The sequence below is a fragment of the Nanorana parkeri genome, unplaced genomic scaffold (genome assembly GCF_000935625.1).
Source record: "Nanorana parkeri isolate BGI_ZX_2015 unplaced genomic scaffold, ASM93562v1 scaffold84, whole genome shotgun sequence".
Classification (NCBI taxonomy): domain Eukaryota; kingdom Metazoa; phylum Chordata; class Amphibia; order Anura; family Dicroglossidae; genus Nanorana; species Nanorana parkeri.
Genome location: NW_017306352.1, coordinates 1,278,196 through 1,304,884, shown reverse-complemented (window position 1 = coordinate 1,304,884; position 26,689 = coordinate 1,278,196). Strand labels below are relative to the sequence as shown.

At 40.8% G+C, this 26,689-nt stretch overlaps 1 protein-coding gene across 4 annotated transcripts in view; it reads left to right on the top strand.

Annotated features, from left to right (window-relative positions):
• CCNY (cyclin Y) overlaps window positions 1-26,248 on the top strand; it is a 133,662-nt gene extending 107,414 nt beyond the window's left edge. For 2 of the 4 annotated variants that reach the window (XM_018552315.1, XM_018552314.1), the window contains 9 exons: window positions 2,038-2,112; window positions 3,926-3,960; window positions 10,502-10,602; window positions 11,934-11,969; window positions 17,328-17,385; window positions 18,522-18,641; window positions 22,728-22,894; window positions 24,648-24,810; window positions 25,709-26,248. In XM_018552315.1, coding sequence (XP_018407817.1) covers window positions 2,038-2,112; window positions 3,926-3,960; window positions 10,502-10,602; window positions 11,934-11,969; window positions 17,328-17,385; window positions 18,522-18,641; window positions 22,728-22,894; window positions 24,648-24,810; window positions 25,709-25,825 — 872 coding nt within the window. In that variant the 3' untranslated portion in view covers window positions 25,826-26,248. Of the gene's footprint in view, window positions 1-2,037; window positions 2,113-3,925; window positions 3,965-6,456; window positions 6,492-10,501; window positions 10,603-11,933; window positions 11,970-17,327; window positions 17,386-18,521; window positions 18,642-22,727; window positions 22,895-24,647; window positions 24,811-25,708 lie in introns of all 4 variants that reach the window. The other 2 variants (XM_018552316.1, XM_018552317.1) reach the window with 2 other exon arrangements.
• Window positions 26,249-26,689: the final 441 nt, after the last annotated feature.

Genomic DNA, 26,689 nt, shown 5'->3' with positions numbered 1-26,689 from the left:
ATGCATAGGGGTAGAGAGGGACAATTTGTGAAATCCGGAGCAGAAGGTTATTAGGGCAGTTAGCCACAGCAACCAATCAAGCTTTAACTTTAATTTTCTCACGGTAGGATTGACAATTAAACATGAAGTCCAGTTGATGAAGACAACCCCACCTCACATTTGATTTTCCTTCTTTAAATCACCATCATTGGATCTTATCTATCAGAGTGTCTGAGAAAAACATAGTTGCCTACAACAGATTTGAGAGAACTTAACTGGTAGCTGTGTGTAAACCTGTCTGTATACATTGGGGGGAAATTGATCAAAACTGGAGCAGACAAAATCTGGAGCAGCTGTGCATGGCAACCAATCAGCTTCTCTCTTTTCATTTTCAATTTTTTACTGAACAAACTGAAAATAGAAGCTGATTGGTTGCCATGCACAGCTGGTCCAGATTTTGTCTGCTCTAGTTTTGATAAAATCCCGTCATTGTGATTTGAAGTAGTTGGGTGCATTTTATTATTTATTTTATAAATGATTACAGCTACTCCTCACTTAATGACGTACCTGTTCAACGACCGTGCGGACCAGAACAAGAACCTGGGTATTTACAGTATGCAAACCTAAGTAATCGACCATTTGGACTTATGAACAGTTCTCTGAACGGTCTGTATTGTACACTGTACCGCAAATGAGAGCTGATTCCTTCTTTTCCCCGCTTAGCAACCAATTCGGTTAACAACCTAGTCATAGGCATGGAACTCAAGCTTTAAGTTAGAAGTATCTGTGTTATAGTACAGTCAATTTACAGAGTGCTTTACATATCATACGTTCACATCTGTCCCTGCCCTCATAGAGCTTACAATCTAAGATCCCTATCTCACATGCACACATACTCACACTAATTTACACAGGAGCCAGTTAACCTACCAGCATGTCTTTGGAGTGTGGGAGGAAAGCAGAGGAAACCCATGCAAGCAACGGGAGAACATGAAAACTGCAGGCAGTATCCTGGTTGGGATTCTAATGACCTCAGTGCTGTAAGGCAGGAGTGCTAACCAATAAACCACCTCACTGGGTGTATTGGGTATTGTATTGGGTGATCATCTGTATTTCAGCCAATGGAGAATACGCATGCTACAGACACCTGTGTCTTATAGAGTTGAAAGCAATAGCAACCAGCTAAGGGTATCTTACATGTCCAATCACTGTTGACCATAAGCCAACCTTTCTTAACCAGGGTGCCCCTTGGCACCCTGTTGTGCCTTCTGGCTTCCTCAGGGGGTGCTTCAAAATGTTGTGGTAGTGGGACTGTGATATGAAGGGTGGAAAGAATGAAGACTCATGTGGAGGGGGCTCCTGATATGAAGGTGAATTCTGAACGGTAGGGGGGGGGACGACTTCTGATGTGAAAGGAACGGCTACTGATGCAAAGGGTGACTCTTTTGTGAAGGGAGGGGGAGATATAGATTTGAAGTGGGCACTTCAATGTAAAGAAAGACACCCACTTTTTGTGTATTCTTCTGTGGGGTCCCCTTTAAAATCTATGACATTTTAGACTGGGCTGCCGTGAGATTTTGCTTACTTTAAATTGTGCTGTGACTGAAATAAGGTTGAGCAATGATGCCCTAGGTCAGAGGTATTCATAGGTGCCCTATAGGTGCAATTGGATGTCTGTGACATGCTATAGGCATCCTTGAACAGGCAATTTTAGAAACTTTTGGAAATTAGACTGGTGCTGCTTTGTTTGAACGGCTTGAAGAAAATATTTTCTTGGTGCAGAGAAACCAAATCATTTTCTTAAATTGTCGTATTGAGTCCCCTATTCTGTTGTCTATATTTGTTTCTGTTCTTGATTGTTCCCTCCATAGGTTGCCTTATTATGCAGAATAATTTCTTTAGCGTTGTAAATTGCTTTTTGTCTGGGGATGGCAAATTGTTTGCTTGTCTATAAATTGCTCCTGTCTGCTTGAATAAACAATGCTTACATTGCTCGCCCGCTTGAACTACAAGCAGATTAAATGGCTTTATATATATATATTTTTTTTGCATTTCTAGATATGAATATGGAATTTAACCCCTCTGATCATCCTCGGGCAAGCACAATATTCCTCAGCAAATCCCAAACAGATGGTAAGATGTCTTATATGTTTTATTATTAAGCATGCCTAGTTTAAACCTGTTGCATGCAAAAAATGTGAAATTGGACAATTGAATTAAATTGGAAGATTCACCCCCACCTCTTGTTCTGATGACAACTGTAAAATTTGCAATCAAGTTCTTACGGTGACAGTTGCTATCATGAGAATTAGAAAGGGTGAATCTTCCCAGTAGGGACAAGACAACAAATAAAACCGACCAGGGGTTCTAACCCTTCCATATTCTATGAATAAAATATAACATTCTGGATATACACTCATCAGCCACTTTATTAGGTACACTTGCTCAATTGCTTGGTAACACAAATTGCTAATCAGCCAATCACATGGCAGCATTCAATGCATTTAGGCATCTAGACGTGGTGAAGACGACTTGCTGAAGTTCAAACCGAGCATCAGAATGGGGAAGAAAGGGGATTTAAGTGACTTTAAACGTGGCATGGTTGTTGGTGCAAGACGGGCTGGTTTGAGTATTTCAAAAACTGCTGATCTACTGGGATTTTCATGCACAACCATCTCTCGGGTTTACAGAGAATGGTCAGAAAAAGAGAAAATATCCAGTGAGCGGCAGGAGTGTGGACGAAAATGCCTTGTTGATGTCAGAGGTCAGAGGAGAAGACCACACCGGGTGCCACTCCTGTCAGCTAAGAACAGGAAACAGAGGCTACAATTCGCACAGGCTCACCAAAATTGGACAATACTGTAGAAAATTGGAAAAACATTGCCTGATCTGATGAGTCTCGATGTTAGTTGCGACATTCAGATGGTAGTGTCAGAATTTGGTGTACACAGCATGAAAGCATGGATCCAGCCTGACTTGTATTAACGGATCAGGCTGTTGGTGCTGTAATGGTGTGGGGGATATTTTCTTGGCACACTTTGGGCCCCTTAGTACCAATTGAGCATCATTCAGCCTACCTCAGCATTGTTGCTGACCATGTTCATCACTTCATGACTACAGTGTACCAATCTTCTGATGGTTGCTTCCAGCAGAATAATGCACCATGTCACAAAGCTCACATCATCTCAAACTGGTTTCTTGAACATGACAATTAGTTCACTGTACTCCAATGGCCTTCGTAGTCACCAGATCTCAATCCAATAGAGCACCTTTGGGATGTGGTGGAACGAGAGATTCGCATCATGGATGTGCAGCCGACAAATCTGCAGCAACTGTGTGATGTCATCATGTCAATATGGAACAAAATCTCTAAGGAATGTTTCCAACACTTTGTTGAATCTATGCCACAAAGAATAAAGGCAGTTCTGAAGGCAAAAGGGGGTCCAACCTAGTACTAGCAAGGTGTACCTAATAAAGTGGCCGGTGAGTGTACATGAACTTTAAATGGTCAGACCACCCAAAACTGCTATTTCAGGTATGGATACCTCCCATCAGCTTCTTTCATCTTTCAGAGTTTCCAGCTGTAGGCAGTGAAGTGGTCATACGGTGCTGCTGGAGGTACATTTATTTTTTTGTGCAGTAGGGGGCATGAGACTTCCCTGTTAATATTAGGAGAAGTATGAATGATTAGGGGTGGTGGAACCCCTACAGATTTAAGAAGCCAATCGGTGACTCCCCTTCCAAGTTAAATATCAGGTTTGGACGTACTGACTGTTTTACCATCAAATGAAGCAGAAAATGCTCTAGGCTTGGTGCCAATTACATTAACATCTAGGAATTGTGTGTTCTTTCTGCATGTTTACTCCCCTTCTAATTACACAGATGTTATTTTACCTGTGCATGACTCTGCTACTCCCAAACTAATGTTCTTGTTGTGTTTTCACAGTGAGAGAAAAGCGAAAAAGCCTTTATATAAATCACGTGAGTAATAAATATTCAATTATATTATTTGCTCAATTGCCATAACCTGTCAGATTATACCTTCCCATTGTTCCCCAGGCCCTGCTCAGTAGAAGTCATAATTTTTATGCACTGCACTGATGATGGCCTACAAGCCTGAAACAGCTGTATGTAGTTTAGAATAAATGGCTATATAACATTTGGTTGTATCTGTGCTATAAACCAGTGTACAGTTGGCAAAATGGGCATAAACAAATGATTTGCATATCTTCTCCCAATACAATAAAATCCTCTACTGTTTTTTGCAGTGGGTCAGTGGTTCCATTTTTGGCCAACCTTACCAAAACTCATCTGGTTATACATTTCATGTTAATATCTTAAAGCAGAAATACATCAGCAAAGTAAAATACTGTTACGAGATAGATATTTTGAGACTCAGACCCTGTATGTTTCTTTTCCCATAAAATCTTTCTCCCTGCCTGCTAGCAGTTCTTTTTATTTATGATTTGTACATTGACAGCTACACATGCCCAGCACAGTAAACAATCCCGGTATATGTTGGATGTAAGTGCAGGGATCAATGGACTCCAATGCACATGCATGGGAGTCACATTATCCCAGCTAACCATAGACTGCTGAACACAGAAGAAGAAGGGTAGAAGATGAAAGCTCTGGCAATGGAGTGACACAATTCCTTTACGATAATGTGATTTGTGGCAGTTCATTTAACATATAGGCTTCAGTTGGTTGTGGCCCTGCATCTAGATCAGGGGGAGCCAAACTTCAACCTCCCAGCATTGGACAAACCACAAGCTCCATCATGCCACTGGGAGTCATGCTTGTGGCTCACAGAGTCTTGCAATGCCTGTAGTTTCACTACAGCTGGAGGGTCGAATTTGGCTACCCCTGATCTAGATTAATCATTTCTAGTTTCGAATATACAGAGCAGTGTACAGTAAAGCGACATGGCAACCAATCGGATACCAACCTTTATGGATTTGACTACGTTAAAATCAAATTTGGTTGTTGTGTTTTGTTGTGTATATTATTAAAGAAGGCTTCCATTGTCTCTTGATAAGACATAGAAAGCAGGAACATGTAAAAAGGAAATTGTGGGCATATAATGGGCATGTAGTTTTGTCTGGTTGTTTCAGACTGTAATGGACAGCAGTGTTCAGTGTTAATTTAGTTTTGCAGTTAATAATGTAGGATTTGCTTGTTAGTCTACTGATGTCATTAAGAGCTCCAATGGGGGTCCTTAACACTAAGGATCAGTAGAAAAGTAGGTCACAGCAGCATAACAGGATAAGGAAATCGTATAAGTCTCAAATCAACCCCCTTTCTGTCAAAACAATACAAGAAAGCTAACACATTTCAGGGGACAAAACACGTGATTCTTTCATTGTACAACGTATTACCAATAAAATAATTTGCTGGATTCTTTATCCTATTCTGCTTTGCCATGACAGTATTCTATTGATTCATATACTGCACATGGCAGGATGCTTCCCAACTCATCCAGATACTCAATCTTAGAGCCCATTCACACCAGGGCGGTTGCGGATCAGCGCGGCTACTGCGTTAATTTCGCAAGGGAGGTTTGGGGAGTTTTTAATTGCGTTCCAACGCTGAAACCCAATTAAAAACACCCAAAACCGCGCTAATCAGCGCGGTTTCATTTAAACCTGTATGGAAACCACACTGATCAGCGAGGCAAAAATAGTGCAGGGAGCAGTTCAGGCGGGAGGTAGTTCGGATCGCACGGTCGCATGAACGTTCCCCGTAGCAATGTATGGGATCGTTCATGTCGGCGGATCTGTGCGGCTGAATCCGCGCCCCCGAACCGCCACGGTGTGAACGGGGTTGTAGGTAGGTTTGGGATCTACAAAGAATACACCTTTTTTTTTTTTTTTTAATTTTTATGGAAAACCTATCCCCTTCATGACAAAGGTAAAACAAATCCTAACACTTAAACACAATGTTGCAATTTGGCATGTGATAGTAAAACTTTGCAACTAGTTAGTGTATCTTTTCAGGACAAATTATGCCTTTGTTTGGTGGTATTTGTTAATGGATATCTCTAAAATGTTTTTAATATCAAAGAAAATTGGCCAAAATAGTAACAAACTTTTAGCTGTCAAATCAATGACAGGCTGGCTGAAGCTGTGGCTGCACGGTCTTACATGCAAATTCCACTTTTTCCTGCATGCCAGGACATATGCGCTGTCCCAATTGTAGACAGTCTGAGGTCAGGGACGTGCATCAGTCCCTGTAGACATGTAAACACTGGGATTTACATACATAACCTTTTGGCCAGCCTGTCATTGATTTTTACAGGCTGGCTACGGTGCGCCTGTCACTCCCAGCCAGAGAAATGTGCCCAAATGTAGGCTGTAAGGCACTCTTGGGGCCGCGTGCAAGAGGCCAAAGTGAAACTGATTCAGAAGTGAACAGATGAGGTTTTTCCGTCAAATAAAGGTAATAGCAGGAATCCTGCAGCGTCTGCCATAAAGACAGCACATTTAACTTTAAACGTTTTAAATGTTGCACAGGTTCACACAATAGCTTGTGTAGGCGTTTTGTTCTATAAATCGGGTTTGTGAAGCAGTTTGGAAGGATTTGAAATGCAGTGTTTGACTTTTGAATTGGATTATATGTTGCAGTGCATTTACGCATTTGCTTCCCTTTGCATTCTGGTAAGCACAGCACATCCCGTTCTGCTGTGCCTGAACTGCTTTTTTTCCAGCCATACAAGTCAAGAAGAAAAGCAAGACAAAAGTATCTCAACTGCAAATCTGTCCCCTAAAAAGCAAGCTATGCATGTCTTGTTTGTGAGCAGAGCTGGATCATTGACAAGTCAACCTATGCAGGCGCCAGGGGTCCAGGGGATGTCTGCCTGGCCTGGATACAACATCCTAACTCCAACAATAAACTCATTTTACTCAGTTGGTGTGCATCTTCCCGTCACTTTACAATGGAATATGTACTTGTAGACAGTTAGTGTCTGATGGAGCCATTCTTATAAGACCATGCAAATGGGGCAAGGTTTCTCTGTGCCTATTGTGATCATCATCAGTATTACTTGGCTGGATGGGGGGCTAATCTGGTCCCATTCTGCCTTATTCCATCTCTGCTTCTGATACACAAATACTAAACAGATGTTCAATCCAAATTAATTTTTTAGTTTCTGGTGGATGCTGGGAGTGGAACCCATCATTTGGCTTTCTACAGGGCCGAGTAAGAGAATGACATCTGTACTAAAAATAAATGGAAAATCCAATGGTGGCAGTACACTGCTCCTTATTTTCTCGTTCAACCCGTGGGCTGAATGAAAAAAATAGAGCAGGTTCCTTCATCAACACTACGAGTGTGTCGATCGAGAAATCCCCGCTGTTTCTTTTGTATAGATCATCGGCTGCCCAGTCTATTCGTACAAAGATTTCCAACCGGCTCCTTCGATCAGCTGATCGAGGGATGCTGGACGAAAGGCTGCCGACAGGACTACCCAGTGTGAGAAATTCCCACAGTGTATGGCCAGCTTAAGAGATCTCCCCGTGAAGGAGATGAAAATGAGGTCACTGAGATCTATTAGAAGATGGAAAGTGATTTAGTTAATTCATCTTTGTTCAAAACTGAAATACCGCTTTAAGGTGAATTTAGTCTTTAATGAAACATTTTTACTTTTGAAATGAGTATTTTGAAGCCCCGTCACCCTCCATTTCCACTCAGAGACATATATAAAGATCCTTCACCTGTGTTTTAAAACACAAAAGAGTTTATATCAGTATGTGTGCTATCGAGCAGCTACAGTGATCTCAATCAATGCTATCAGCTTTTCCACAGGAAAGACAGTGAATGGTGGCCACACTAAATGAAGGTCAGATACCGAGGGCACATCTTCCATTTCCCAATACACTGAGATAAATGGCTCTCAGCTCACTTATTAACCCCTGCGGTTCCTGCTAAAAATATACTGCTTTCATAGCAGTAAATACATAAGTAAGATAAGCCTTCCATTGAAAGGAACTTTAATGTATTTTTACATAGACATGCAGATATGGATTAGCTTATGCAAATACATATCATGGCATATTAAAGCCTATCTCAGGGTTAGCCCCCACCCCCCAGTACTCCAGTGTGGAGGCCGTTGTAGCAGTATCTTATACTATTTTTTTATACCCCCTTTTTTCTTTAGTCTTCATATCAAATGCAGTGTGCAGTGGTCATGCAACTGTGGAGGTGGGCTCATGATGCCCTGCACTCACAATACCTTCTGGGTTGAGTGACACCTGCATCATTCAACCTGGAAGACTGAGGGTGAGTATTACAGCCTGAGCACTGAAAGCCATAAGTTTGGCTTTAATAACACTTCTCTACTGCACAACAATTGTGTTATACTGCTCCTTTTATCTCACTGCATGTCGGTTTGGAGAAAGCAATTTTGCACATAAATAAATATTTAGGCTGCCAGGGCTGACCTTCTTCTAAAAATACTAGATTTGAGACTGCTTCTGGTCACAGTGTTTTCTGAATCACTCTCCTAGAAAAAAAAAAGCAGCCAGCAAAATCAGATTTCTTCTTCTGCCTTCTTTTTCAGAAAGAGTGACTCATACTAATTTAAGTCACTGGGTAAGCATGACAGCCAGGCTACTAGTATTTTCAGAAGGGCAATTGACAGTGGCAGTGATCTATATAGAAGTGCAAATCTTCTTTTTATATATTCATTTTTAAAGCTTAAGAAGATACCTGTTGACATGTGATATAAGGTGAGAATGCTAATCACAGGCTACTGATGATGTTGTTGTGGTGTATGCATGATACATGTGCTCCTGCTTTGTAACCACAGGACACCATGTGTACAGTTCCTGTAGTCAGCCCTAGATACCAGGCTAGGGGGTGGAACATAGGGCATGAACTCATGCGTCATATATTTGAATGACAAAACAAAACATTTTAGAACATACTCCTAACACCAGGATAAGTTTCAGGGGTTAGAAAGGGGAATTTAGGCCTCATTTACAATGTTTTTGTTTTGTTTAGGTAATGTATATGAAACTGCAGGCAAAATGCACAATGATGTGTATGCTACTATGGTCAAAAAGGGGCCTAGGATTAAATAAAGTTTTCTTCCCATTTCATATACATTTAACAGGGCCAAAAATGCACAAGTGCATGGCCTGCATGAGAGATGGCTTCACATCAACTTGTGTTGGGCTGAGTGGAATTCTTGTAGTGTTAGACCTCATTGGCTCTCAAGGTCCCTCCTTAGGGTAGTGTCCTGGAACACAAGTCTGAGGCTCAAACTGACAAAATTGTGCATAATATATTTTTCAGGTTAATCTTTATCCAGCGAGAGGCAGGGAGGCACATCAGACCCACCTTTCCCCAGTCACATTTGCAACTGCTCCACAATGGCTTTGTGCCACTTGACATATTTTTGTATACTCTTCTATATATGTTTCAGGACACTAAAGGGTAAGTTCCCCCCAGAGATTATTAGTCAGATTTGGTCAGATATCCCTAGGATGATTCATGTATTGGCTTCTGATGTTATTGTGTCATTGTATGAGGCAACTTCATTTCAGCTTCATGTTGCAGGCATATTGTGTTGTGGCTACTTAAAACGAGCCATACACTGGTTAAATTTCTGCTGAGTCTTGCTGACTAGTCTGTGGCTCCGTCTGGACAACACCCCTGCCATTCCATTTGACAAAAGTAGATTTTCCAATTGACTTTTGTTGAAGGAGCTTGTCTAGAAAATCGTGGTCGAAAAGTGACTGTTACCAACACCCGCACACCAGGCACTGTCAAAATACAATAGATTGGTGGAGGGGATTTCCTCATCCAAGCTGTTAGTGTGAGCTTGGTACAGCCCTTCGTACAGCCCTGAGGGTCTGAGCAATAGAAGTGTATGGCCAGTTTTAAATTCTCATCAGTTGAGATCCCAATTATCTGCACAGTGAGAAGCTAGAATCAAGAACTAGCAGTGTATGGCCAGCTTTAGTCCAAACTGTGGTGTTACACTCCTTTCTACGGATGCATTCTTTAATTATTCCTGTGTCCATTAAGAAAAGGTTATACCCTCTGACTGAGTAATGCGGAGCAAAGAGCTTTAAAGTAGTATTAAACTCTGAAACTTTTTTTTTCAATAATCAATCCAGATCAAACAAATTGCCCAGCAAAGTATTTCTTAAACTTTTTGGCCAAGCACTTAGTCATCATGTTGTCAAACAGAGGGCTCCAAGTCTCTCTGCTCCGCTTCCCTAAACTTCCTGTCCAGTGCAAGAACGCAAGGGACAGAGCAGTCTCTAGCAGCTTTCCTAAACCTAAACAGTCCTTTTAATTATTATCAAATCGGCCAGAGCCTTGTACTACATAGTTAATGGTAGATCTAAAAGAGATTGTACAATCAGATCGTATCATGTATGCTGAACCCTAAAATTGTGGCAAGGTTGCTGGAGAGATATACTACACTATCAGTAAAAATTCCAAAGAGTGTTTGTACAGCTGATGTAGTGTTTGCTTCCTTTAAATGGATGGCTTCTTTGTCTTCTCTCGTTAGCATCCTCCTGGACAGTTGAGAAGGAAGTACAGCTCTTGTTCTACTATTTACCTTGATGACAGCACAGTCAGCCAACCTAACCTCAAGTATACTATTAAATGGTAAGTGTGCCCCTTTTTCTTATGTTTCATGGCCGATGACACCATTATATGCCATATGTACCAGGTGATGGGAGAGACCCAAATGATAGAGAGTGATTTTGATCTAGAGATCTAGAGCTTTATCTTGTAGAGATGTAGGGGTTTTCTGGATATAGCTTTCTTTATTTCTTTATGCTGCTTGCACAGTGTGTACAGTGTAGACTTCTCACAGTTTTGCAATGTGATTGACCACACCAGGGACTATTAATAGTTCCTAGAAGCATTAATTTCCTATTCCTTTCACACGTGTGGTTTCCTGTGGAAACAAATCTACTTCTTTTTAGTAGATTAAAAACTAACCTGGGCTTTGCTAATGTAGGGAAATGTAACAGGTTCACCTTACTGCTGGCCCCACCATCTGCACATACTGACCTTTCTTTTGCTTCTTTGCCACTTCAATTAACCACCAGGGGAGAGGACATGAAGCCCCGTGGGAGCACCAGTTAATGAATGGATTTTACACAGGGCTGAACACTCTTTCCCTGCCCCTAAGTAATAGCATTAAGGGCTGAGGGGCCAATCGCCAAGAACCAGTGCTGCCATGTGCGAGACAGGGTAGCAATCACATGCTTCCCTATGCCTGGGTACATTTCTTCACACCCAACAACTGAACATACCGGTGGGGTATTGAAGGAAAGATGGGTATGTGCTGCTGGTGGAGCTTTTGCTTAGTCTTGCATGGGCAAGCAAAGGTTTACTTTAAGGAAGGCTTTGTGAGACCTTTTGTGCTTGTTGTAACTACATGTACAGAACACTGTAAAATCTGAACTCCATTTACTCAAGTATTGTACAGTTGTACAGGCTCCTCTCCTGTACAGAAAATGTTTACTCTGATTTCACTGCAGCAAGCCTCCAAGCTCGCTCCCGTGATGGACTAGAATCTCACGTTTAGTTTACTAATTTGTATTGATATTGTAGTCCATCAGGGAAGTGAGCTTGGAGTAGTGGCTACTTTACACCACACACAGGGACCATGGGGAACAAAAGTAGCCCCCCTCCAGAAAGAAGGACAGTGTCAGCACCATTTCAGAGATGATTTGAGGATCTACCGCTGATTGATACACAAATAAGATACATTTTTGTTCATAGTTAAGGTACTTGAATGCATTTTTAAGATTTAACTCCTGAGTTTAGTGTCACTTTAATATTAGCGTTGTTGTTATTATTGTTATTATCATTATTGTTATTATATTTATTACTACATGACTCTGTATTTTTGTTTTATCATGTAATTTTCGAAAACCTGTTCTAAGGAGTAAGAAAGTTAAAGTACATTTTTTTTTTTTTTACAGCGTAGCCCTTGCAATATACTACCATATAAAAAACAGGTACGTTACCCAAAAAAAAGAATAAAGTTTAATTGTCCCACATTTCTGCAAGATATGTTTTGCTTTCTGGGTTATATTTTAATGTTTCTTTTCTTGTATTTACAATTTTTTCTGTGCTGGGCCCATATGGCCTTTTCCAGTTTTCTCGATATCACTGGTTTCCATGGGTGATCTGCACTGGTTGCAATGGGTGATACATACTTATCTGCAACCCCGTTGTTCTGACATCATCAATGGAACAGCAGGGTAGTAGGTAAGTGCAACATTTACTTAAATCAAGGCAACTGAACTTGTATTTTTTTTTTCTTGAAGACTAGCTTTCTCAATTAGGATGAGCAGCAAAATGTCTTCAAGGGGGAAAAAAAATACAGCAAGTCCTGTTGGCTTGATTTTTTTTTAATAGATATACCATGACCTAGATGAATGAGAACCTTCACAGACATTTACCTAAAGTTCTGGGGGAGGGGGTCATTGAAGGATAAATGTACTAAAAGTGTGGTTACCCTTTAATTTGAACACTGATAGACTTTGAAAATATGTTACCTAGTTAGCCCACTTCTGCACATCTGTGTGTTCTTTATCTTGGTGACATATTCCTTTTTAAGTGACTTTGTCATGAGAGAAGTATTAGGGCAGCCATTGCAGGCCTCATTCTAAAAATACTAGATGCCTGGGTATGTCTGACGTTAGTATGTTGCAGCCATAGTCCGGGAACAAGCATGATGTAAATAAGTGTAAGAACTACTTATCTTTTTCTTTTTCTTGGTCAGCAACTCGGACATCATTGAGAATGATTGTCAATGGCTATGATGTCAAAGAAAAGTCCGGCCTCCACTAATCTATCATAACAGTGTCCCTCTAAATACATTTTTGTTTTTGGTTCCAGAAATACACATTTTTTAGGCTTCATATAAAAAAATTGCAGTTTTCTTAAACATTTTTTACATAAAATATCCCCCTGAGGGGCGGGCTTCCGATGAGCGCAATGCTAAACGGGCAGTGTGCTCACACTGGCCCTTTCGGCATTTATCTTACGAGCATGCCACACACCCGCCGACAATCGTACGATTCTCGGCGGGTTTTCAAACATGTTCCTAAGATAAAAGTCGTGCAACCGTACAGTAGAAACAGTCGCACGCCTTCCACACACCTTGCAATAATTGTACGATTGCGGGATTTTCCACGATTATCGCAAGGTTTGTGGGCACCTTTAGAATGAACACTGAACAGCTATGGAAGAGTCTGTGACAATCTCATTCATGACAAGCAGACACCTATTGGTGGAAACATCGATTTGAGGGTTGCAAAATGTTGTCTGCAGCACCAGCCTGAAATTAATATTTTGTAAAAGTCAGACATATTAACAACAAGTGGTTGATAGCTAATTCTGTAAAAGAGCTGTCAGGTTTAATTTGGGTAAAAATTCCTCATGCAGTGAGTATTGGCTTGGCAGCCAGACAGGAAATGTTTTATACAATTTATACTGACATTGGGGAATACCGCGCTAATGTAAGACATCAGATTGCTGGGCTCCCATTTTAAATACTGTTTAGAGTAGCACAGATATATCAGTCCAACCTTAAACCAGAACACCGTCAAGCAATTTGTCTGAGTCTGAAGGTAAAGCCATGCTTGTTGCACATAGCATCCAATCCCTTTCATGCTACTAGTGTAATATGGAAAGCTGAAATCTGATTGGCTGTTATATAAGGCAAAGTATGTATACATTTCACTTAAAGGGTCAGTCCACCCAAAATGGATGTTTTAAGTCAAGCCCAATGGGCTGAGTCAGCCGCTAGAATCTTATATTACGGGCTAGTTCACACCATGTCCGTTGAGCTGCGTTGACATGCATAGATCAACACATGCTCAATGCAAGTGCACATAGAAACAATTGTTTTCTATGTGCACTGTTTACACCTTACATGTGCAGTTGTGTATGTTGCGTTAAAATACAGCATGTCTGCATATTTATGGAGCGCCACTCACCGCACTACAGTGACATATTAATGCAGTTAAAAAAAAAGATAACAGGCAAATAGTGTGATGCACTAGTGTGATGAAAACCAGCGTGGATGCATTATAAAGAGCATAGTGTGCCCAAGCTGGTTTGATTGAACCCTAACTTGGATACTTCAACAGGCAATTCTCCCTGCCATAGTTCCTAAATGTTTCTTCATAACATAAAATCAATAATAAATCCAGCAAAGAGAGTAAAATGCCTCATAATAGCCCCAGCAGGTGTGCAGAGAACATCACAGAGATCTTATCAATGGAGTCCCTGAGGGATATAAGAAATTGTTAGATCAACTCACAAACATCTATCAACAACTGAAATATTATATTGCAAGGACTGGTCTCCCAAAGCCTTAAAGCCTTGACACCTGTGTTCTGATTGAGAATGGCCAGAAAACCATGTTAAAAAGCAAAACAAAACTATGACAATAGAAATGCCATAGACAGTTCGGAATGCAGGCATGATCCAGCTGCTGTGGAATAAACATGCACAATCTGATCATCCAGTGCTCATCTGTGTTAATGTATACGGATCACATTCTCCAGTGGCAGTCTATATCAACAGAAAAAAGTCAGCCGAGGTTTTCTAACTTGTTCAGTCACTCTTTTTACCCGAGATCTGTCATCCATGTGTTCTGGTGTTCCTAAATGTAGGACTTTCTCCCAGTCCTTGCAAAATGATAAGGGCTGAACAATTTCACGATATGTCTGCTGCATTTACCCATCAGCCAAGCTGATCCCAGAGTTGTGATGATGTGTTTAAAAGGGTCAGGTATCTCACTCTCTGCCATTAATAGCCAACCTTAATGGGGCCTAAAGACATTAGATGATAGTCAACCAATCCCTCCTTTTTTGGGGGTAGTAGCTGACAGCCCCAAACAATGCGATGTGGAGGGTCAGAAATTCTTGTATGATTGTTATAGTTTCTTTGGTGCTGGGAAAGACTGATATCATGTAATCAGAGCACTACCGTCCAGGGGGAACCTGGCCAAAGAGACGTGAGGTGGCCGGAGCATCATAGTGCATTTACGGCCAGCTTTAGGCAAAATTAATAACAGATTTTACTCAGCCAGTTTGGAAAATATATTTGTGGGTTGCTAATTTATGCTCTTACAACTTAATTACTTGATTACCATCCCTAAAAAAAAAACCCAGATACAACAAAGATACGCTTCAGCATATAATGCATTTTAATAAATGCAAATATAATAATTTGCATCTCACATCCTTTAAATGTATTCCGACATGAGCCAATGCTTGTCATTCAGCATTTCCATTCAGCTGTCTGAGCTCAGTCTGATGGCTGATCCAGCTTTGTTTTCATTTTTAATATGATTGAAAACCAGGCTGCTGACCACAGTGTTGGCTGCATGAATTCTGGAAAACATTTTCCTGAAAACATTTCCAGACCAGTTGCACAGAAGACTTCATTCAGCCACAAGCTGCCTGTACTGGGCTTCATAACATCAGAACTGGATGTCTTCCTCCTGGAAGACTGATCCATGCTCTCATTGCACCATCTGCTGTTCACTGCCGGAACACACTGAGCTTTGATGCAGTGAATGTGGTCATAAAAGCCAAGGTAGGGAGATTTCAGGGAATTGCCTTCAAGTGACCTTTTCCAAATGTGAAAGGAATTTGATTCAGCTAAGGCCTTGTGATGGTTTAAAGCAAATGTATACTTTTCCCATGCATGATAATGGAACTGGTTTACTATAATGCTCAGTGTCTTTGCAGCACATGCTTCTCTTCCATTAACTCCTGCCACTACTCTCCATGCCATGGGAAGCGAAAAAAGGAACCCATGTGTACCCTCCGCCCCCATGTGAGAGTGCTGGCCATTCCACAAGCGCTAACACTGCCCCATAAGATAAAAAAAAAGGATGTGGGTAACTGCCGTGTACCCTTTACCCAAAAGTTCTGGATATTTTTTTTGCTCTTGTTGGCTGCATGTTTGTTGCTGGGGATGGAAGGTGGGCACTAAAGTAAACCTGTTGCTTTGCCCTGCATGATTTGCTTTAAAGAAACCCAATGACTACAATATTGACTAGAAGAGGCTTTGTCACTTTGAACATTCAGGCTGCCCACCTCAAACCCATTTATACTTGCCTTTCCCGTATCCTCATGAAATACCTGGTACTTTTGGGTATGGCACAGCATATTATAATGCATATAATTTTGTGCTTGGGCCTAGCAGCCAATTGCTAGCCTTAAACACTGTCACATGAGGAGGACAATGACATCATCAACCATGTGAAAAGTATGACACAGAGCCACACTCCAGTTCTCTGTGCTGGCATAGCTGAGTAACTGCCACACCCCATATCGCAGGCATTCTTGTACTTCAGAGGAAGTGTGGACAGTGGGGGCATGCCTGGCCAGGTCTAGTAGATTAGGCAGCACAGTCAGGCTCTAGTGCTTACAGGACCATTCATAATTAAACTGCGATACCAGGAAAGTATAAATTAAACTTTGAAAGCTGAGTACTACTGTGTCCAGTATTTCGATCTGATTGAATATTAATTTTTGTGACTTCAACTGGGCTTTACAAGTAAAAAAACGTTCAGCAGAGCCCATTATCCTTAAAGGAGTTGTAAAGTCCCAGCATGTACTATCCTGTTATAACATTATCATTGTAATAGGAATGCATACTAGATTTGTTTTTGCTAATGCAATCAAAGCTTACTTGACAAACTTCCTTTTATGTAGTGAGTGCTGCCTTCTGTCTGCCCATCACTTTCAACAACTTCCTGGATTTCCAGTGTGCTTTGCATCTTTTTCCCTGCTGCTTGATGTGATGCAATATCAATTTCTTAAGACTACATTTCCCATTATGCATTGCTTACAGCAAGCAATGATGATGTTACATGGCGTGAAGTTCAGACATTGAGTTGTAGTTCAGACAACAGGCTTAAAGTGGTGACACAAACAAGTGCATATTCACCGGTGAAATTGTGTCACATTGAGGAAGTACCTGCTATGGGCATCTTCAATAATACTTTTACACACTTCTAGATCCATATGGTTAATAAGTCTGTTATAGAACTCATGGAAATTCAACATAGAAATATATATTGATTTTTAGTTTTTGATCATAGATACCCTTTAATTATGACTCTAGGTATAAATAGGCTGGCGGTAACACCTTTGTGTATAGAAACGGATCAGAGATTAGCTTTTACTAGTTCAGTGCAGTTAGACTGCTTAAAGCTAAGCTGTGATTGACAGTATATGACATTTTGTATAGTATGTTTCTTGTCTTTGATTGACACCTAAAACAAAACAAAACTATGGAGTTTATTCACTTCGGTAGGATTTAACTTGTCTTTTTTATAATTCTAGAGATGGAGATGGACGGTTGCTTTTAGATATATTTGATGAAAGACTTCACCCTCTTACTGTAAGTATTTAGGTTCTCTTATTGTTTTATCTATACTGGGACCAGCATATTGAGTCTGGGTTATCAGCAGTGATACTATGATAGAATCTGAATGCTTTGAATGCATGCACCAAGACTTGCAAGTCTTTTTTTCTATTAATTCATGACATATTTTCAGCGGAACTCCAGGCAGATATAAAAGACATAAGCTGATGCAGATCTGTATTCATTTATTTGTCGATTTGCAAGCAGTTTAGCTGCCTGAATCTGACTTGGTATCAGCCTTTTGCAAATACCAGCTTAGACTGGGAGAGGGAGAGGCAACACAAGGAGCCAGTGAGCTGTGCTGCGGTGCTCACGTACTAACAAAAAGAATGCTGATAGGAGGAGAAAGATGAGCTAATCAGTCTGCTGCTTCTCTATGTGCTGTCTAGTCATGGACTGGTGGGGAAGGGGAGGGACAACACTTGTAAGTGTTACTTAACAACAGCAAAGAAAACTCAGGTCTTCTTCCCTGTCAGACAGGGCTGTCTGGTGTGGCAGAGCTGTGTACATCTCAGGACCAGATGGACAAAAATACACATCTGTTGGCTGGTAAAACAGCTCTCACGTATGTATTTCATCCATGTATTTGTCTGCAGCTTTGAAGTGCCATTATTCTCGGGAGTTAAACCGTAAAAATGCATTCAAGTACCTTAACTATGAACAAAAATCTATCTTATTTGTGTGTCACTCGGCTGCAGATCCTCAAATCATCTCTGAATTGTTGCGGACACTGTCCTTCCTTCTGGAAGCTGGCTACTTTTGTTCCCCATGGTCCCTGTGTGTGTTGTAAAGTAGCCACCACTCGAAGCTCCCTCCTGTGATGGACTACAATCTCATGTTTAGTTTACTCATTTTTATTGAGATTGTAGTCCATCATAGAAGTGAGCTTGAAGCGGTGGCTACTCTACAACACACACAGGGACCATGGGGAACAAAAGTAGCCATCCTTGAGAAGGAAAGACAGTGTCAGCACCAATTCAGAGTTAAGGTACTTGAAAGCATTTTTAAGATTAAACGCCTGAGTTTAGTGTCACTTTAAGGATCTCACAATGGAATGGTCTACTCACAGTCCATAAGATTTGTAATATGTAAACATTTTTATTTTTTTGTAGAAATCAGAAGTCCCGTCTGATTACGAGAAGCATGACCCAGAACAGAAACACATTTACCGCTTTGTTCGGACGCTTTTCAGTGCTGCCCAGCTGACTGCTGAATGTGCCATAGTAACCCTGGTAAGTGTTTGCGAAAACTGAAATAATTTACATGGGTTATAACGATACTAAAATATGATTTCGCCTATGGTAATTACAAAGAATGTAAAAGTAGTATAAATAAAAACATGACTGTGATAACTACATTTTGATGCATCCCATGAGAAGTTAGGATACAATTCTAATGGTTTTTTTGCTTGTACATCTAAGACGAGTCTACATAATCTTAATGCAATTTTTAGTCATGTGGACTGCACCTCCAGGAATTGTTGGCGTTTGGCCTCAGATTCAGCTAAAAAAACTTTATCATTTAGTGTGGCAGTTGTACAATGTTAATCATGGAATAATGGGGCAGTTGTACTATGTTAGTCATGGAATAATGGATCAAAACAGGGTAATGCAATATAGGCATCACAGTAAAAGTCAATGGGGAGTATGTTGAAATGACTCACACTGGGAATCCTTGACATGGAGCAGTCAATTTTCTGTCTATTTGGTCACACATATGACCAATTTGCCACTAGCTACTGTATGTAGTACCATGGTTTACCTAAACAATCCATTCCATTTACATTCAATAACATGGGCACTCGTGCTATATAGTTTTTGGTAAAATAAAAGGCAATTTTAATTTGGGCAACCAGTTTAAAGTGACACTAAACTCAGGCATTTGATTTTAAAAATTAATTCAAGTAGGTTAAAAATGTATCTTATTTGTGTATCACTCAGCTGTAGATGCTCAAATCATTTCTGAATTCATGCTGACACTGTCTTTCCTTCTGGAGCGTGGCTACTTTCCTTCCCCATGGTTCATGTGTTTCTTTAGTTAAGTACCGTAGCCACCACTCCAAGCTTGCTGCCATGAAGGACTAAAATATCAAATTTAATTTACTAATTTGTATTCAGATTGTAATCAACTTTTGTTGAGCCGGCAGGGCCACCCACTGTGGGAATTCTAACAGTGTATAGCAATCCTTACAGCTAGCAAGTTCTTCACTGAAGCAGGAGATAACACCACAGAAGAGGTTGCATGTTCTGGGGTTCTCGTTTAGAGAGGGGGATCCTGGGAGAAAGGGAGGACGGGGGGTGGTATGGTTGTACCTCTAGTGCTGGGACCACTAAATGGTGATCTGTGGCATGGACAGGGTGATGGTTCTGTCACGGTTATGTCTGGTTATGTCTGGCTGGCTGACAGAGGATATGCTGGCCTTGCAGACTCTCCAAGGCCAGTGTATCCACTTTCAGTCAGCCATAACCCAGTGCAGCTTCCCCCACTCTGCAGTCATTGGTTGCTAGGACCGCCAGCATCCTATAACTTATGACGTCCCACGCGTATCCTGTCCTTAGCATCACAGGAGGATGGAATAGTATCTCCCATCCAGACCTGATGCCTGCTTTGCTTCCCACCGTCTGCCTGCTGAGGAGAGTTACTGGGGCACATTAATGGAGATAACTAATGTATGGCAGCACTCTCATTTGTTGTCCCCATCAGAATGCCCCGTAAATTAGTTGTCCACATCAGAATGACCCCTTACATTAGTAACTAATGTAAGAGGGCACTCTTATGAGGACAACTAATGTAAGGGGCACTCTGATCGGGACACATAATGTAAGGGGGGAGGGAGGGGCACTCTGATCTGGATACCTAATGTAAAGGGGCAATCTGATGGAGTCAATGCACAGACATGAGATTCAGACCTCTGATGGAAAACTTGAACTTGAAAAACTTGAAATTGTAATTCAGTACCCCTGCTCTAGTGGAATAAAGAAGGGTGAAATGATGGTGGAGGCGATGATGAATGCAAATGGTATTATTGAAAGTAGTGATTGGGCTTTCTATGCTTTTGCTCCCAATAATAGCTGATCGGTGTCTTGAATTCTTCTGGGATTGTTTTGTCTGAAGTAATGGGCTCCATACATTCCTGTTTCAGTCTCTGCTGTAGCTGTCACTGTGCCTACACGTACCTTATTAATCTCTGAGAGTTACTCATGCAATAACTGACACTGATGCTGGCTTTATTGTAAGGATGATATGTACCAGGAAAGCCACAGGAAATTAAATTTATGTACCATGTTTCTATCTGGTCATAATATTGCATTTCATTAATGGTTATCTCATCTATTACTTTGTCATGGGGAGAGCGCAATCCAGATAGATTTAATCAGTCTACATCAAACAAATCATGGGCTGGCATCTGCACTCTGTGCAAAATCAAATGTGCATAAATTATTTTTCCTATTTAAAAAAAACGATACAACAGAAAGAATATGGGGTCTATTTATTAATCCTGGTCACTTATGACTGAAATTATGGTGTGACTGTATCAAAAGTGAACTGCAAGAGTGAAATGCAGAGAGTGACTTAGCTGCTGAGGTAAGGGCCCTGGTAAAGATTTTTACCGGGGATCTCTTCTTGTTGGTAATGTGATCTGATGTCATGTGACCAAGCCCAAGGGGCTCGAGAAAAAATGTACCTGTGCCCAGCATGTAGCTGCCCTGCCATAGTTAGAGATAGGGAGAGGCCTGGACGTGACTGCTGTGACCCCAGATTTCCTATGCCAGTGAGTACAGGTATCCATCAGAAGTCAATGGATTCAGTTCAGAGTGACAGACATTTCTGGGTGACTCTTTCCCTGAGGGTAACATTCTTTAGAATTAATGTTAAAGGAACCAACACGCGCATTCACACCAATCTCTTTTGAAGGCTAAAATTGTCAAAATATAAAGGCGACAAGTGTGTTATATAAATCAGGCAAGTGATTTGTTGTTGCATCATTTTTAAGCTAATCTGATATTTGTCTGTTTTAAAGCAAATCTGTGCTTTACCCATTCCGGACAAAGCCACAGGTTTTCTTTGACACCAGTCTTCCAAACCAATACATATCTTCTTTTTCATTGCATCCACTACTCCCAGCACCAGGACCCAATAGAGATACCAGACACCTCTGGTCATGGAGGAGCATTTGACTCACTCCATGTCACAGCTCTGGGGCAATCAGTGCTGTCACATGGGGAGCCCATATCCCTCAATGGTCAAAGCACATTTGCAGTAACCCTTCCATCTCCAGACGTATAAACATGGTTTGCTCCTCTGCTGTTCCAATGAGCACTGGAAGCCAAAGGAAATACCTGGTTCTTCTGGGTATGGGGAATCAGGTGACTCACTTCGTGTGACAGCCCTGGGTCAGTGTAGTTACAGAGATCAGTAAGGACTTGTTTTAAAGCTTATATACTGCTAGTTAATAATATGTCAATATTTAAATGTCTTTACTTTAAGGGGTGGCTTTATCTAGAAAAATTAAAGCCTAAGCAACCATGTACCTTGCAGAAGGTAAATACAACATCTGTAGCAGGGTGTAGTGCACCAGTGCATCTTGTGACCTGTGTGTATGCCATTCAGCCTCCCCATAATACTACTGCTCTAAGCATTGCTGGCAATATTTTCCTGCTGCAGACTAGTAGGCAGGTCTGCCTTGGGCTCTCTCATTGACCAGGTTGGTCAGTGCATAGCAGACCCATCCTCTTTACTGCAGTAGGAAGATACCGGCAGTGATAGTTTTAGCAGTAGTAGTTTGGAGCAATGTAGTAAGCCACACATTGCAATTATACACTTCCTGCTGGCACATGTCTCATTTCTTATCTTCAACGTACCACTTGTAGTCTGATATCACCTACATTTTGCTTAAAAACAGTGAACCATGTTTTTGCAGTAATGCACAGTAGGGTGGCCTGAAACTTTCTGAAATCCTAACCTCAACTTTTGGCCCCTGAGTTGCCTACTTCTATTATTTACACTGGAAGAAAAAACTTCACTACTTCTCCAGTGTCCATAATCATGGGACCGGTTACTCCTGTGGAGAAATGGGTAGGGCTTCACTATGATATTGGCAGCAGGTACTTAAAGGCTACTTTGAGATGCAAAAAGGAGCATACCCCTCTCCATACTTGAGTAGAGTAGTCCTAACTGAGTGGTGGTCTTCTGATCAGTACCACATACAGTGTATTGCCTACCTATCCTGGTAGATGTGGTAGATGATTGTATGATGGATTTATATTATAAATGCTCAGTGCGTATGTAAATTCATCTAGTAATATGTTTATTTAAAGGTTTATCTTGAAAGACTGTTAACCTACGCAGAAATAGACATTTGTCCAGTCAACTGGAAACGGATCGTACTGGGCGCAATACTTCTAGCCTCTAAAGTTTGGGATGACCAGGCGGTGTGGAATGTGGACTATTGTCAGATCCTGAAAGACATCACAGTGGAGGACATGTAAGTTCCTTTTTTCTCCAGGAGCACCAATGCTTTTTTTCTAATAATGTGGACCTGCCATCTGTATACAGTGCAACAGACCTGAACCAATAATCATCCTATCAGTTCTCCAGGTTCTTGGGATGTCACAGCGAGGCTGATTTATTCCAAAACCCCTTAATAGGTTCCTGGTGAAACAAAAGCTTGGATCCACTTAAATATTTATCTAGCCAATAAAGTAACTAATTCCATTCAATATGGGTAACAGGATCACTTTACAGCTACATTATATTGGGGTTACAGCTCAGCTCAACTCTTTTACCTTTTGCTTTGCCACTCCAGATAACGTTTCTCTATCTCACTTAAAGCATCTGTTCTTTGTACCGAATTTCTTTATATATATCTTTGCAATGTTTACAGAATACATGAACCTTTTGTATCAGTTCTTGACCCTAGAGGAGTGTTCAAGTGAACACTGCACTTCAGCCAATTGTTTTTTAAATTTTTATATTGCAGTATCAAACCAGACCACCTGAAGAAAAGTAGACACAACCAACTCAAAGAATATAAAGAATATACAAGCCCCAATCATAAAGTGTCACTGAATAATATGACACTATTGCTTTAAGAGCATTTCTTTCTTCCTTCTTTCTTTCTTCCTGTCTGTCTTCCTTTCTCTCTATCTCTCTCTTTCCCTCTCTTCCTCTCATTTTCTCCCTTTCTCTTTCCGTCTCTCTTGTTTTCTCTCTTGCTCTCTCTCTCTCTCACTCCTTGTAACCCTGTATTCATGAGTATGCTTCCAGGACACATAAAATGCCATTGTGAGAAGCCCTTGAGGAAATGAAGATGGTAACCCTCCTGATAATAAATGGACCAGAGTTCTGCAGGGTTATTCAGGATTATGTTAAAAAACCCATATATATTATATTTTATATGGAAGCTCACACATCCAGATTGTTATGGCATAGTGAGCAAAGATGGGTATAACATATTGTGCAGAACATACAGCTAGCCAAATACTTCTATGCAAGATTCTGATATTTTCTCACACTATAGCCACACGGTGGTGCTTTAGTCACCAAAATCCTTGGCTGTCATTGTATTGTGCTTTAATACCAAGCGTTATGCCAGTGACACTTAACAAAACCAGATCTGGGTTCTTGAATCCTACATACAAGCTTGATTTCAGAACTAGCTACTCAAAAGCTACACAGTATCTGTCCTAACAAAGAGTAAAAGACATCAAGGCCTGGGTGGTACATGTTAATGCACTATATTAAGAAAATGTCCGTGTAGCTTATTGTTTAGCAGGTTATTCTGAACAACTCAAGCTGCTTATAGAGTTTTACGGATAAACCTGGTCCAAAGAAGCAAAGAGAAAGGAAAAAATGCTTATTTTTTTTTAGGTATACTGAGTGAGTGGGAACAAATAACAAACCTATAGTCGGGATTTTTTGCAGAAAATGTTACTGCAAACGTGGAATTACACTTTCAGTGACAACTGAGTCTGCTGGGGCTGCTGACATCACATCAAAGATGGCAGCTCCAAGAAGCAGTCTCAGAGTATTTGGATGTCTACACAATGGAGGCTTTTACAGGTAAATAACATGCATAAAATTAATGATACATATAATCTTATGGGAAGACTGTTGTTGAAATGAATGGTCTGGCCACAAGGTCTCTTTATGTTCATATTTTAGTATATGCAGGTAAAGGTAGCTGATGTAATGGAAGGCTGTATGGTTTTGATGGCTTTGATGTTTCTTACTTCTAGGAATGAGCTGGAACGTCAATTCCTGGAACTTCTGCAATTCAACATCAATGTTCCGTCCAGTGTTTATGCCAAGTATTATTTTGATCTTCGGTCACTGGCAGAGGATAACAACCTCAGCTTTCCACTTGAGCCCCTGAGCCGGGATCGTGCATGTAAACTTGAGGTACGTTACCTTTTTTAGGTTCTTATTCAAGAAGAATTCTAGGAAGATAATTTCTGAGCTTTGGGTGGAGGTAAGTGTCATGCATTTTTTTACTTTCTTCCATGGCATCTTTTATGAGATACAGTGCTTTAAAACTTAGTTCTCCACAACGAAACATTACTTACCTCCTCACATCTTTAGAACTAATATTACTGGAACGTTCAATATGCTAGAGAACATGACTACTCCAGGGAAAGTCCATTTTCTAGCACAGCGCTTTCCTGCTTGCATGCCATAACCCTCTCCTCTTCTGGGAGTTTCTACTTACTGTCTGTGTAGCAGCTGAGGGAGAAGAGAAGAGGAATGCTAGAGAGCAGAACTGGGCAACCTTGGCACTCCAGCTGTTTTGGAACTACAAGTCCCATCTGGCATTGCAACACTTTGACAGCCAAGGACATGAATTCTAGAACCAGAGGCATGATGGGATTTGTAATTTTATTATAGCTGGATTACTGAAGTTGCTTACCCCTGCTAGAGAGTGACACTTGAAGGACAGCTCTAAGTCTGTTGGGTCTTTTGACATTACATCCATGATAGCACCACCGAGCATCAGTCTCAGGACTTTTGGATGTCTACACAAGGGAGATGCTTACAGGTTAATAACATGCACAAAGTACATTAAATGCTTATATAATCTTATAGGAATATTTTTGTGTAAATAAATAGTCATGGGACAGGGTCTCTGTAAGGTGCATTTAGAGTCACTTAGAATGCTATATGCGGTGGAGAAAGTGGGCAGAGAAGGTAGGCACTGCTCAGGTTTTATTTTATAGGATGGGTTTTATTGGTATTTTGAAAGGTCCGCATTGATGCTCTAATCTTTTGAATACCTTTTGCTGTTTGTTTTTGTTACATTTAGGCTATTTGCCGCCTGTGTGAGGATAAGTACAAGGACTTCCGAAGAATGGCCAAGAGACGTTCTGCAAGTGCTGATAACCTGACTATTGTACGATGGTGTCCTGCCATCTTATCCTAACAGTGGCTCCACCTTGCAGACTACTCTGTCTCACATACTGTTTTGTGGATACCTTGTTGTCTTTGTCTCGGGAAATAGGACATCTTTTTCTATTCTGAAGCGTTGGCAAGCCTCCCCTACAGTGCCTCCCTGTCACAAAGATGGGATACATCTGTCACTTTCCGCAAACAGTATAAAGCCATGTCATTTTTTTCACACTCCTCTCAATGATTCGGACCGAGCATCGCCCTCTTTATCCTACTGTGATAACAACCCGTAAAGGAGAAAAGGCAGAAACCGAAAGGAAACGTCAATGGAAATCAAATGCTGAACACAAACTGGGACAACTATGGAAGTTAGTTGTGTGGTTTATGTATATAACAGGGTGGTCGTAACTAAGATGACGACATTCTGGGGAATATTGATAAAGATCTAATAGGACGATCACAGCTATGTTGGTGGAGCTAATGCAGAACATATGGAAACAAACATGCAATTAAGAAATGGTAACAAGCAACTCTGGACCACAAAAAACATCAAAGAATGCACAACTTATGTGAACAAAGAAACACTGCATAGCCAGAATTCAAAGCATTTGGTCATGTGATTTAATTTTTTTTCTGAAAGGGATGATTTAGGTTTACATCAGGTGACTCTGTCCTTTAACATAGATCATGCAAACAAATGCCTAGGCTTCTGGTTATGTGACCAACACTGGATACCTACAGCAGCATTTTCTCCCGAAATAATATTTCAGCCCTTCTATTACTTCTTACTGTTGACATGGCTTTAAATGGAATTTAAAGTCAGCAATTTAAATTCATCTCATGGAGAAAGCCACTGTCTGACTCACAAGCTGCATGCTAATGGGTCCACTTTGTGTTC